We start from the raw sequence: 14,145 nt of genomic DNA, 5'->3' as shown, positions 1-14,145 counted from the left end.
CACACATTACACAGTTTAGCCCTTTTGTGGACCGGATGGGGGAACTATGAAGAGCGATTTGTAATAGTGATTTCTCTTGGTAAATGAGGGTCCATGAGAGACTTTTTCTGATCTAGAAATGGATTTAGAATGTTGTATTCTGGTGTTAAACCATGTCAAAGTTTCAGATAATGAGGTTTAAAGAAGTTCTAAACTTCTAAAAGAAGTCTGGGATGGCTCAAAACTATGATGGTTATGGTGTGTAGCTGCTCTATAGGAGTACACAACTCAATACAAAGGGCCAAAAAATGAGCATAATAGGTCCCCTTTAAAGGGGAACTGCACTTTTTTTGGAATGTTCCCCATCATTTCCAATCCTTATGTGAAACATGAACACATATTTCTTTCCCATTTCTGTGCATTATAAAAATGAGTAAATTTCAGCTAGCTTATAATGCTGTCTGTGGGATACACCCATATCTACTACGAATCCCTCTCACTATGTTGCCCTATTTTTATGATTTAAAACACTACCCAAACTTCTTTTCTTGGCGGATTGATACACATACTGTGAACAACAAGAACGACGACAACAGCTTTCCTTGGGATGGCTGTGTCTTCCAGCACAAGGCGTGTGCTCCAGGTAAACAACGCTGACAGCAAACCAGCATCTTGTGGAGTCTTGGTAGCCAAATGGAGAGCTAGGTATCCACTCTTCCGTCTGGGACTGAGGCCTAGATGAGCGTCGTGTTAGCTAGCTAGTATCAATGCACCGAGGAAAGAAGTTTGGGTAGTGTTTTAATCCTCAAAATTGGGCGAGATACTGCAACTATGACATGTTATCATCAGTGTACGTGTTAATGCATGATCACAGCATGGATATATAACCATACAACGTTGGTAGCGGTTTATTTTTAGAGGGCTTCATAGTAGAAATAGGTGTATACCAATGACAGCATTGTAAGCTAGCTGAAATTAACTGGCTACCAAAAACAGAAAAGGGAAAGAAATATGTGTTCATGTCTCACATAAGGATTGGGAACGATGGGCAACATTCCCCCCAAAAGGAGCTGATATAAAGAAGTGAAATGCACCGGTATTAGGAATCACACATGAACCTAATGTGTTGACGGTGATCGTGGCAAAATCTGCATATTGCAGGAACAACTTGTTAGATTTTTATTGTGGATAAAAGACGGTGGCAAGTAAGATAAAGAGTGGATGAATGAAATTGCTGGAAGATAAATGAGGGCAATGAGAGTTTGTCTTCGCTTCCTTCGCACGACGTAACTGATGAGTCAAAATGATTGCATTCCATAGACGAAGGTGTGCATGACTCAACCTCATCAAAGTGCTTGTTCAGACCTCGAGGACGTGTTGTTTGTCTGCTGTTTTTAATGAATTGTGCCACAGCGTTTAATGAAACGCAGCTCAGGTGTGTTGGTGATAAACAACCTTGTCCTCGCTCCTACTTCCGCCGTCACCAAGATCCAGTAGCAACCTGTCTGGAAATCTCCCCCGCGGTGGTCTCAGTGGTCCAATCCAAACATGCAGGCGGCGGGAGAACGAGGGAGGAGGAGGAGGAATGGGCGGGGGTGAGACAAGAGGGACAGGGGAGCGTGAGAGGCGCGTTGGCACGCTTGACTGCACCACCACTGACCTCCCAGCGCCGTTCCAGCACTGCGCCCCCCCTCCTCTTCCTTCTGCCTCACCGCCCTCTGGCCCTCTGTGCACCCCCCACCCCCGCTCTCCCACTCCCCTCTCTGCAACCCTCCCTGCAGCAACTCTTCCCCCTGCCCCCCTCCTTTGCCCTGTGCCGCTCCATTGGGCTGAAACTGCCGCTCAGCTCAGCGCGTGGGGGCCAAGGGTGCGGATGAATGTGTGCATGTGTGTGTGTTTCAGGAGGTGGGGGGCTTGGTCGCATGCCTGCCCAGCCAACACAGCTTTCTCACTTTTCCTCCCTTCATTCTCAAAAAGCCTAAACAACAAGGGAGTTTTCCCTCATGCAGACACAGGCGCCTATTTTGGTCTAGATCAGAAGGAAGTACTACCTAGTACACCACCAATGATGCTATTCTACTACTCCTTTTCTCCTTGGAGATTGGTCGGATCCCAATAATTTGGCTAATTTGGAAGTTCTTGACTTAAAGTCAGGACGAGACAGGAGAGGGCGTTTAGGAAAGCTGCTTAATTCCCACTGTTCATGTTATGTAATGCCAAGCGCCGCCATGAGGTCCCAACATCCCTTACATTGTAACAACTTCACAAAATGGTCTTCTTTGTTTTTTGGGTGTCTTGTACAGAAACCTGAATGTTGTCAAATGCATTCTTATTCACACTGATTGCTGAGGCCCCCTGCTGTGATGTGCCTGCCGGGTCAGTAGATGGTGATGTCACTTGGAAAAGAAATTACTACTACCAATCTGTCTATCGACTTTGAGTAATGTTTGTTTGCGTGTATGTGATGTCAGTGAAGACTTAAAGGTAAACAAGGCTAGCGGGGTAGTAAATGTGTGCTTTGCTGGAGAAACGTTAGTAACGTTACTAACGTTACTAACGTTACTAACGTTACTAACGTTACTAACGTTACTAACTTTACTAATGTTACTAACGTTACTAACGTTACTAATGTTACTAACGGTTTATTTGCTCAAACGGAAAGAATGTAACCTTTGTATACACCTCATTCCGAAAAAAAGTGCCAATCCGAATGACTACATAATTGTATTCACAGGGGTGGAATATTCCTTTCCCCAATCCGATTGAGGTATCTTGTACCCACTCAAATGGAAAGTTGTCAGGGTGCGTTCTTCTTCCGCGTGTTTTTCTTCTTCTTCTTCTTCTGTTGTTTATTGGCAGTTGGCAAGCAGCTTTCGTGTGCATTACGACCATTTGTAGAACAGAATCTATACCATTCTATACGCCATTCACAAGTCCAGTTTTATTAAAAAAGAAAATACATATCTATATAAAACATGTCCAGAGTTTAATTATAAAATATTAGCAACATGTTTAAATTTCTGCGTTCTTTCAGCGCATGCTCAGATATGACGTAACACTTAGCTCCAGACGTTCTTTAGTTTTAAAAATGGAGGCCAGCAATCGGCACTGGACTGCTGCGGAAAGTTTGTTTTTGATCCAAACTAATTCCAAGACTGGACGAAGGAAATACTGGCAATATGGAGTTATTCCAAAAGTGAAAGAAAATGTTGATGTTTACGTTTTACTGGGCATGCCCCATTGACTATTTAGTTTGATTATAGCAGCGCATGTAGACAAGAGATTGGAATATTCCTTTCCATGGATACCATTGTTTCGGAAAGGTCATTCGCAAAGAGAAAAAACATTTTTAGTCAACCACAGTCCATAATCCCAAAAAGAAAGACCTCCTCATTGTGGCAACATAAAGAATTCTAGCGATATATGATACTATGGATGTGTATATGAGCAGACATAGTTTAGCATTGGGGTGTTTTCCCCCAAAGTCGCATGGAATACTATAATAGTATAATAGCAAAGTCGTGTTGGCAGTCAGGGCTGTCATTTTTGTCACAGCCACGATGTATTTGCCAAATTTGGATTCTGCTCACGCGTCACAAAGGTCACAAACTGTGCGGTGGATGCTAATTAATGTGTTTTTGTAAACAAACTGTGTCATGGCAGGATGGGGGAAAACAGCCACTTTGGGATGACAGCAACAAACAACGGAGTTATCAATAGTGTTTTTGTCCTCGTCTCGTCCTCCTCCTGTGTTCTTGTCACGTACATGCGGCACTAATCATGTATTTTATCCAGACGACTTGCTGACGTTATCAAGCACATCATATCGTCTATATGATACTGTCGGTGGAAATGTGGTTACTGCAAACCTTGTAACACTTTAATGAAACGACTACTTTAATCTGGTTATTGGCCGTTAATCGGGTTACGCTAGTCATGTTTGCATACTGAGTCATCTCAGGCTAACCCACTAGCGGCTAATCACCAAACCAGGCGCACACCTGTGAAAATGGCACTGCGGTTTTCGTGAGGGAGTTAGACTAAACAAAATAAGAATTTGCATGTCGTGATGAAGTCGGCCTCAGGATCGCACACAGAGGACACGCTGTTTGTTTTGGCCTTCTCTCAGAGCGTGGTCATGACCGCTTCACCCCACCCTCATGCCTCGTGCACACTTTTTTTCCCTCCGCTCTCCTTCCCTGTCATCTCCTCACCCTCCTCCCAGCCTTCCCCTTCCCCAAAGTGCTCGCGCCAACTTGGACCTCCATCCCGCCTCCACACACGCACGCACACACGGCGAGGTAACGGCAGACAGGCGCGTGACTCATTAGGCATTCTTCTCCTAGGGAGTTTGCTGGGGGGGCACGTGCGAGGGGGAGAGAGCGCCGCAGCTGCAGGAATGTCACGGCCGGCTACCACAGTGTGTGTGTGTGTGTATGTGTGTATGTGTGTGTGTGTGGGAGGGTGTGAGCTTGCTAATGCTGCTCAGATCCAGCAGCAGGCCACCTTACAGGAAATAACGCAGGGAGTGAGGAAAGAAATGTAGAAAAAAACCAAGCGTATTATTCGTCTTTTCCACCACGTTTAAGGGTCAGAAATAGATTTAGAGAGACTGATTGCCTTATAATCGCTGCTTGAATGAACAGCCTTGCTTGCCATAGTGATGCATTATGTTGGGAAATGCTAACGACAAGTTCCCCAGGTAAAAGAGCTCGAAATATATAAATAGCGTGCCCCCCGCCTCGTGTAATTCAGTATTTGCAACCCGGCCGATTTTGCAATTTTTCTTCAAAGTTTTTTTTTTTTTGGGGGGGGGGGGGGGCAATGCAGGCATCAATGAAATGCATTATGGGAAACCTATGTAGTTATGCTATGTAGCTGACATTCTAACGTGTTGTTGCCCTCGCAGACTACATGTTTTTTACATGATTAAACTTATTCCTCTGGATTTCTGTCATCTCATTCCTTGCCCTCCAAATCTCCTTGAGCGGATTTTGCATCAGTGAAGTCAAATGTGTACAAAAACTACATTGGCACGTTTAAGCATTGCTCTCCCTTCACAATTAAACGCTGTTTCTAATCCTAATGCTTCAATTGTAAGGAAGAAGTGAAGAAGGTGTTGATTCGCAAAAGTAGAAATGAGCTGGCTGTGAACCAGTACTAGTACTGGTACTGTACTGGTGTTGTTGGAGATAAGAAGTTCACCTGCTGCATTGGTTGCTGGTGTGAAACCTTGGAATCAAGTTGTGCTCCTGCCCAGTAACAGTGGAAGTACATGGATGTGAATTTTCTTTCTTTTAATGTCTAAATTTGAAGCCCAGATATTTTTGTTGGCTGCTTTTCTTGTCGGAGAGAAAGCGTGGGAGGCGATATTCATAGTGGTGCTTTTAGTGGGACTTTTATGAGAGAATTTTTTCCACGTCTAAACGGAGGCTGACCACACACAGTAAGGTTGCCTCAGCATGCACACACACACACACACACACACACACAGTGGTATTAGTGCGTGTGTGGTATTGGTGTGTGCGTGTGCATGACCAAGTGTTCTGGCTTTTAGCACTGTGACGGAGAGAGAGACCCCCCCCCCCCCCCCCCGCCCCCTCTGCGGAAGTGTTGCCGGAAGCAGTGGGAGCTCACCCCCAGTTCTGCATCAGTGCCAGTGAAGAAAGGATCAGGGCTTTCCGGGAGGAGGGCGTGGGTGTGCTGGGTGAAGGTTGTTGTTGGGGTGTCGGGGTGTCGAGAGAGGAGAGTAGCGGGGACTGTCAGATCCGGGTATGTCACGGCCAATGGGGGTGCTTGTCTACACGCTCACATATGCAGTCTTAGTCACAAGTGTGCTCAGACGGCTATTCTTGTATATGCAACACTGCTTCCATGCTCCAAGTAAAATCCCCCGCTTTGGAGGGGAAAGAGAAATTGTGAGGGCCGGGAACAGGTGTGGGTTTGTTTGGGCGGGTGCGTGTGTGGGGGAGGGAGGCACATGTGTGCTTCCCTTTTAACAACAGCAATAAAGGGACTTGGACCTGGAAAATTTGCATGTGTGTCTAACTGATGTGAGAGCGTCTTGGTCGGCTGTGCTTGATGCGATGTTGACGCACCCCCCATTAACCAGCAACTCCACCCACAAAGTAGTCTAGCTGTCCTCCAACACAGGATCACTGCTGGTGGAAAGCAAAGACGATAGAGGCCAAAGAGCCTTTCAGCTGAGGCCAATGAAGGAATAGGAAAGAGAGAAATATGGCAGAAGTTTGTGGCCTGCTCATCCTGGGGGATGTTTTCCAGCCCCCCTTCCCTCCCTCCCCAACTCTGTTTAATGTTTGCCATTCGAGAGACTCCGGAGGGGCTGCACCTGTTTGCCTCTTGGCTAGGAGCCTCCATCTCCCTCCTCCCTTTGCCTGCCTGGCTGCCACTCACGCTGCAGCGCCTCCTGGGGTGCAAGAGTGAGGCAAGGAGGGGGGACGGGTGGGGGAGGGAGGGGCGGTGAAGAGCGGGCTTGCGTGTTGTGGAAGGGATAGCTGGAAGGCATCCCAGTGTATGGAGCGGAGATGGAGAGGGAGCGAAAGACGAGGGAAGGATTTACTTAGGTTGTCCGCTCTCCTGCTCCACACCTTCCTCTTGTGGAGGGTCCTCTCACCATATTGTATCAGTAGCCACGTTTACATGGACCCAAATATTCCAATTCCACATTTACATGGACCCAAATATTCCAATTCCATTCTGGTTATTTGCTCAAACGGAAAGAATGTAACCTTTGTATACACCTCATTCAGAAAAAAAAGTGTCAATCCGAACGAATATATAATTGGATTCACGGGGGAGGAATATTCCTTTCCCCAATCCGATAGAGGTATCTTGTACCCGCTCAATCGGAAAGTTGTCAGGGTGCGTTCTTCTTCCGCGTGTTTTTCTTCTTCTGTTGTTTATTGGCAGTTGGCAAGCAGCTTTTGTGTGCATTACCGCCATCTGTGGAACAGAATCTAAACCCTTCTATACGCCATTCACAAGTCCAGTTTTATTAAAAAAGAAAATACATATCTATATAAAACTTAATTATTAACTATTCGCAAGATTGAACTTTATCTTTTCCTGTTCCCGGGTGCGTTCTTTGAGCGAATGCTGAGATATGATGTAACACGCAGCTCGAGATGTTCTTCGATTTACAAAAATGGAGGCGAGCAATCGGCACTGGACCGCTGCAGAAAGTTTGTTTTTGACTCAAACTAATTTCAAGACTGGACGAAGGAAAATCTGGCAATATGGAGTTATTCCAACAAGTGAAAGAAAAACTCGAGGAAGTTGGTATCATGTGAAGTTGATGTTTACGTTTTACTGCGCATGCCCCATTGACTATTCTGGTTGATTATAGCGGCGCATGTAGACAAGAGATTGGAATATTCCTTTCCATGTATACCATTGTTTTTGGAAAGGTCATTCAGAAAGATTCCATTCGGAAAGAGAAAAACTCCTCATGTAAACGTGGCTATTGTTCTGTTCTAGCGCTAACCTTGACTTCTAGTCTTTCTCTCACACTCCAAACCGTACTCAATTCCTTATTTCTCCATTCAAGTTTCAAATCTGTGGTCACCCAGCTTCACTTCGAATGTCCCAAGGTCCAGACTCTTCTTGCTTGCCCTGCCATGCCGCTCTTACTGATGGCTGCCTTTCCACTACATGATTTAAAAACATAACAGTGACAAGGAATGTCAGCTTTGTACAACTATTTTAAAAAGATGATTTCATCTTCAAAACTTTTGGGATAAGGTGGCACACCCCGTTCGGTGGTCATTTTGTCCAGCACAACCCTGTGCACAGCCAATTTGGTGATCTGGTAAACTGGGCTGTGCCAAGATGGGTGTAGCGGCGCACCAGAGGGAGGTGTCCACATTTTCAGGTTGGAGCAGCGACAATTTTGTGACAAAACAGTGCGCCAAAAGTACCCTGAAAACTGGCCTGCTCTGACCTGTTTTATTCTCGGCACAGGCGAAGCGCACCGGCGCAGTGGTAAATTGTCTGACAGGCAAACACGTCACCAAAACCTCATAGGCAGGTTTTTCCACACTGTCAGGCACATTTACTGTGTTAAATGGTTGTATGATGCAGTGCAGTTCTACGTACTGTAAAATACAACCATAATAATAAACATATTGTTTAATGATTATCTTAATGATACTGTCAATGAAACAAAAATCATCTTTTGTAACAGCTGAATTTTTGATGTGCCTCTTGTTGTGGATATGAAAAGATATGCCTTTATTCGTCCCTCAGTGGGGAAATTTGTAAAAGATTGTCCAGGTGTATCTAATGTTGTTACCAGTGAGTATAATCTGTGCTATGTTCGATTCCTGCAATAGCAAAAGGAAGTCCAGTCAAAGGGAAAGTGTTCTACATGTAATCGTCACCGAATCAAGTTAAATCATCCTATTACAGCCAAGTCTTGACATGGTTGAAAAGCTGAATTCATAAAGTGCTTTCTTCTCGCTTACGCAGAACCGTGGCCGCCTGGCTGAGAAGCGTACCATCCCATTGCCTCCCAACCGAGTGCCCAAGAAGGAGCTGGCCTCCATCTTCAGCAGTGATGACAGTGAAGGTAGCGAGCGAGCCAGTGGGGATCATAGCCACATCAAGCAGGAGGACGAGCTGCATTACAGTATAGTCAGAAAGAGGTAAGACCATGTCATGTTTGATATGTGGCTAATTAGCATTGCAAGGGAAAACTTCAATAATATATTTATATAGTTATGGCTTGTTGTCATTCTTGTTGCACCCATTGTGTCCACCGTACATGCGTCTTGACGTTATGTCAACTCATTGAGGCATTTTTCACGCTGTTGAGCGCTTAGTCAATACATTAGTCAGCAGGGCTTTGTCACGTTATTGCACTTTTGTACTGAAAAAGTGTGAAAAGGACGAGCATTGGACCGCACGGTGGTGGAGTGGTTACCATATAGGCCACACAGTCAGGAGATCGGAAAGACCTGCGTTCAAATCTCCGCTTGGCATCTCTGTGTGGAGTTTGCATGTTCTCCCCGTGCGTGGCTTTTCTCCGGGTACTCCGCTTTCTTCCCCCATTCCGAAAAACATGTTAGCTTCATTGGCCACTCCAAATTGTCCATAAGAATGGTTGTGGATAAGCGGCCTAGGAAATGGATGGATGGATGGATGGAAGGATGGATGGATGGAAGGAGGGATGGATGGATGGATGGATGGATGGAAGGATGGATGGTTGGATGGATCATGAAATGGATGGATGGGTGGATGATGGTTGGATGGATGGATGGATGATGGATGGATGGATGGATTTAAGGATGGATGGATGGATGGAGGAGCATTGGAGGCTACGCTCATCCTGACGGACATCTATTGTTCCAGCCAAGTTGACAAGATGGAGGATCTGAGCACATAGTGATTAATTAATACAAACATAGTAAATTAGGCTAGAATATGCTTCTTCAAAGCAGGACTGCAGGAATTCAAACAAGAGACACACACGAGCCTACAAGTGGTATGCATTATCCTAAATAGAACGAAATATGTTTTATTCATGATAATCCAACAGCGTGAATCAGCACATGGATGAAGACACTTTAGGGTGGCACTGCGAGGGTCACAGGGAGGTCATGTCATCGGGGTGAGTCAAACGGGCAATGTGCCCTTTGTTGTTGTGGAGGCCATGACTTAAAAAAACATCCATAACTAGACTGTTTACGTTACTGACTTTTAGAATATGCGTCACATGGATTTGCGCTCAGTTGATGCGTGAATGAACACATTTGTGTGATTCTGAGAATGGATGATGGCCTAATGGAATACAGCGGCCATTCATGTCATAACTTCAGAAAGTCACCCCCAGCTGTATTATTAGCAGCTTGTGCAACCTCATCAGGGAAGAGGATGTTTTTCGTGTCTCGAGACTTGCGTGTGACACAGCGGACAGCACACCAACTGTGACGCTTTAAATGGATCCACTAACCTCATTTAAGAAGGCTTCCCATCCCCCTGACACTTGCGCCGCTGGCGTGTTAAGATGATAATGAATTTAAAGAACACTTATGACTAATATGTCAGGCTTTTACCCTTTGAAAGGCGACGGACTCGCTGGAGCCACAGCTCCGGTCTGTCCAGGGCATCCGTCTCAGCCCCGCTTTATCCGCCGATGCAGGTCTGGACGAAAGGGATAATGGGATGTCCAATCACAGAAATGCGATTTCCATTGACCGAGGCTTCGTAAGTGAGTCGCAGAAGGGTCTTAACAAATTGGATTTGGCCAATGGATGTGAAAAATACAGGGCGCCTGTATGTGTGTGTGTGTGTCAGCAGGGCTGGCGGCTGCCACGCATTGCACACACTTGTATGTGACAACCTTCATCTAGATTCTGTGTCAAGCATTTAGCCAAAATATGGTTTGGTAGCATAACCTTGGACAACATGATTGGTCGTGTAAAGGACAGATGTTAGATCTACTTTAAGGAGGGTTCTTACCTTGCCCTAAGTTGTAATAGAAAATAATAAGAGCAAAAAATCATTGTAAAAAATCTGACAAAACTTTGGAATTACAAGCGGATAAGGTGTGAAGGGGTGGTGCCTTTTATAGCTATCAGCTTTGAGCAATCACATTGAATGATTGAACGAAAGTCGAAATGAACTTTAACAAAACGTCGGCCAATGAGCAATCAGATTGAATGACTGCTCATCGGCCAACGTTTTGTTAAAGTTCATTTCGACTTTCGGGAAAAACAGCAGACTAAGACTTTGGGTGCTAACCTAGCAACCATCTGCGTGTGTACAGCCCTACCCTGAACTAACCACGTGGTACTCCATCAGCTTCATTTATGAAAAAATGCATACAATATAGCGAATAAAGTAAAAAGTCGTAGTAAACTCATAGTTTTGAACCAAATATTAAAGCGACTATGCAACATATTTAATCAAACCGTTGAGTCCGAGTTGCTTTTCCTGTTCTGTAGGAGTCGGTTTACCGCCAAATCCTAGAAATCACCACCACAGGAATAGTAAGAGTATTTCTAATGGATTCATTGGATGGATTGAACAACGGTTTTCTTCTCAGTTGTAATTAATGAGCGTCATGGATGGGTTTATGGTTTTCTGGAAGAGCCATTTCTGCATTCTTTACACTTGTTTTCCGTGGCAAACAGTGTAAAAGAGTGCAAGGCTACAAGGAACTTGTTTTTGTGATTCGATGGCAGTGTAACGTTCTTCATTGCCAGCACTATAAACAATTCAGTTGTCCTGAGAATATGACAACTAGTACCACAGAATATAAGAAAGGCTAGGCTACAGCGGCAATGGATGATGTGCTATGTTGATGACACTATTCCCATCGTAATGACCTGCTGTGCCTACAGAGGAACAGCAAGAAGACTACCAGAGATGTTTATTTTTATATAGACAGTATTTATTTCCACCTCTACTAGCTTGACCTCTGTTTTGGTGCTGCCATTCATTTATTTATTCATTTCTTTGTTGACATTAATTAACATTTCTGCACCGGAATTGGTCAAAAGGCTTTTTCATTCATGAGCCCTCTTACATACCAGCCCAAGACACAGAAGATCTTCCCACCGACCTGTTGTCTGCAGACATCCGAATATGCTAATTACTGCATAGCCCTGTAGTATGTTAATATACTCTGGAGGAGGATTCTAGTCCATCACCAAAACCACCACGTCATCCCACTCTTGACCTGCTTCTCTCTCTTCTCTCACTCCTTGTCATCCACCTTCGCATCCCTGCAGTCCTTCTGTCAGCACTTTGCCAGTGGCGCTGTGAGACATGGCGTCTGGGTGCCTGAGCCGCCAGCGCCTGCCAGCTCACACAGTGACCTCCAGCATCGGCAAGGCTTCACCGTTGGGTGTTTAGACCGAGTCCTTTCCTGTTGCCTGGACTGTTCTGAATAATAGTTTACGGACTTATTAAGAGCCATAAATCAGGTCTGGGTCAGTGTGTCTCTGCTGTGCTTCAGGATGAAAGGACGGAGTTGGCCAGTTAGGAGATGAGCTCAGGATAAAATGACGGCCTGTGTCCTTCTTAGCGACCACTAATAATAACACCCCCACACGCCATCCTTACCCGACTCCCGTCCTTCTATCTTAGGCTTCAGCAGCGCTGACTCAGGTGACTGGGTTTTAAACTCCAGCTGCCTCTTCGTCTAGCAGGACTTGGGGGTGACCTTGCTGCCACCCACTGAAGGGAACAAGGAGGGGAGGGCAGAGGTGAATGGGGGCTGTCCTCGGCGCCTCATTAGGTGGGGCAACTCAGGAAACGTGTGCTAATTACCCAAGTAACAATGTCCTTGCCGTCGACGGCTTAGCGCGAATGAGTAGCTGTGGGATAATAACCCTTCTACCTCTGTGGGAAAGGTGTGCTATTATTATCATGGCCACTTTGAGTGATGGACTGAGGGGGCATTTCAGCACAGCTACCTGCCAGCGGGTTTGGTTCCTCAAAGTTTTTTTTACCATTTCTTGTTGACCTGATGATATGATTTAAAGCACATTTGAAAAACGTCTCTTCCGCATCTAATATTCACCGTCAACAAAATCCTTGCTCTCCCAGACGCGGATGGCTTCTAATTTTAACGCCAACATCCCCAAAAGAAGTCTATAATTAGTGCAAAGCGTTTGCATTTTGCCGGCCAATCAAGTGTCTCTTTGCTTAGGTGACGGTCTGACTGGTTTCTGAGTCATCGCGTCTGTGTCGCTGAAGAATGGCCGTGGAGGCCAGCATTAGGCCGTCAACGCCGGCCATGATCTTTTCTGTTAGCGTGTGGAGAACAGCCTGGCGGCCCGCAGCCTGACATTACGGCAGCAGCCTGTAATCATGAGGCTGTAAAAACCCAAATCCAGCAGCCGCAAACAGTGTGGCATCGTCATAGCGGTGGCAGCTAAGCACCATTCACCGCTTCTGTCCCATAAACTGCCGCTTTGCCGAGTCACAGCAGACCCCCTTCAGAGATTGTTCTGCTTTCAATCAAGGCACGAGATTCTGTGTGACATGTAAGGATGCGCAAAATCAAGATTGCAATACAAAAACGGCCCTTTTAAGCTTTATTTGAGTGATAACCCGAGACAATAATGAATGTATAAAGTAAGCTTTTTTGTGGAATGTCAGCTTTAAAAAGTCAAGGCTGCACTGCCACAAGCTGTTTGCCATTAAGTGTGACTACATTTCCACTACACGGCTCCTACACTCCCCCTGAATGCTAAGCGGCTATTTCCCATCATTATGGCATTTAATGCGATCAGGATGGTAATCAGATTGCAAATGAAATACCCCCATGACACACTTGCGTGGGTCTGCTGGCGAGGAAAGAGGTAATTGGTGGGGAATTGGGCCATTCCAGCCAACTTTGAAAGGTACCCCCCCTTCCTTTTTTGCTCCCCTTTGTGGGTTTTGATTTTAAAGTAAGGATGAGGAATAATAGACTTTTATTGCATGAGTGCGCCCCCCCCCCACAGCTGTGCAATCATTGTGTGTTCATTGCAAAGTTTCAGCCAGCACCGCACACGCTAGTGCTAACATGATATGGGAGATGGCTGGTCCTGGCTGGTCCACTAGTGTTGGATTCCTTTAGCTGACGTTAGCTTAGCAGGCATTTTCTTTATTTTACCTTTCCTGAAGGTCGGCAGCCCCGAGGGAGACCTGCCTCACACTGATCTAGATCTAGATCATGCAACGTCAGAGCTCCCTTCTTGGAAGCCATTATTGTTCGTCAACAAATGAATTATCGTCCCAACTTGTTTTACAGTATAATATAATTAATAGTGTACCTCCAATAACAAAAGTAATATTCATTCACAGCTACGTATGTGGTTTAGTTATTTTCTGTGCATCACATCAATAACATGATTGGCTAAACACATTATGTCACCATTTTTACAGTTAGGTATTTGAACTAATTATAATATTTGTTTTTCAATTTCCTTAGTGTTTAATGGGATGCGGGTCTGATTTAAGAAGCGGCATAATGAGGTTTTAAGCTGTTAAACTACTTATAAGTTGTGAATATGTTGGGTAATGCATCTCAGCATGGAAGATGAGTGGGGATGAGACCCAGAAGTGCTGGATGCAGTCCTCTGTCAGACTGTATTACACACTTCAGAGCTGAGATCTGGCTGACAACAACACCGACACTTGCAGCTGTCGAGT

At 45.3% G+C, this 14,145-nt stretch overlaps 1 protein-coding gene across 4 annotated transcripts in view; it reads left to right on the top strand.

Annotated features, from left to right (window-relative positions):
• Nucleotides 1–14,145, top strand: part of samd11 (sterile alpha motif domain containing 11) — a 57,554-nt gene that overhangs the window by 16,159 nt on the left and 27,250 nt on the right. For all 4 annotated transcript variants that reach the window (XM_058083217.2, XM_058083216.2, XM_058083214.2 and 1 more), the window contains one exon: nucleotides 8,467–8,642. In XM_058083217.2, coding sequence (XP_057939200.2) covers nucleotides 8,467–8,642 — 176 coding nt within the window. The remainder of the gene's footprint in view (nucleotides 1–8,466; nucleotides 8,643–14,145) is intronic.

The sequence above is a fragment of the Doryrhamphus excisus genome, linkage group LG17, assembly GCF_037039965.1.
Source record: "Doryrhamphus excisus strain RoL-2023G ecotype Guam linkage group LG17, RoL_Dexc_Guam_v1.1, whole genome shotgun sequence".
NCBI classification, from domain to species: Eukaryota; Metazoa; Chordata; class Actinopteri; order Syngnathiformes; family Syngnathidae; genus Doryrhamphus; species Doryrhamphus excisus.
This window is presented reverse-complemented; position numbering and strand designations above follow the sequence as displayed.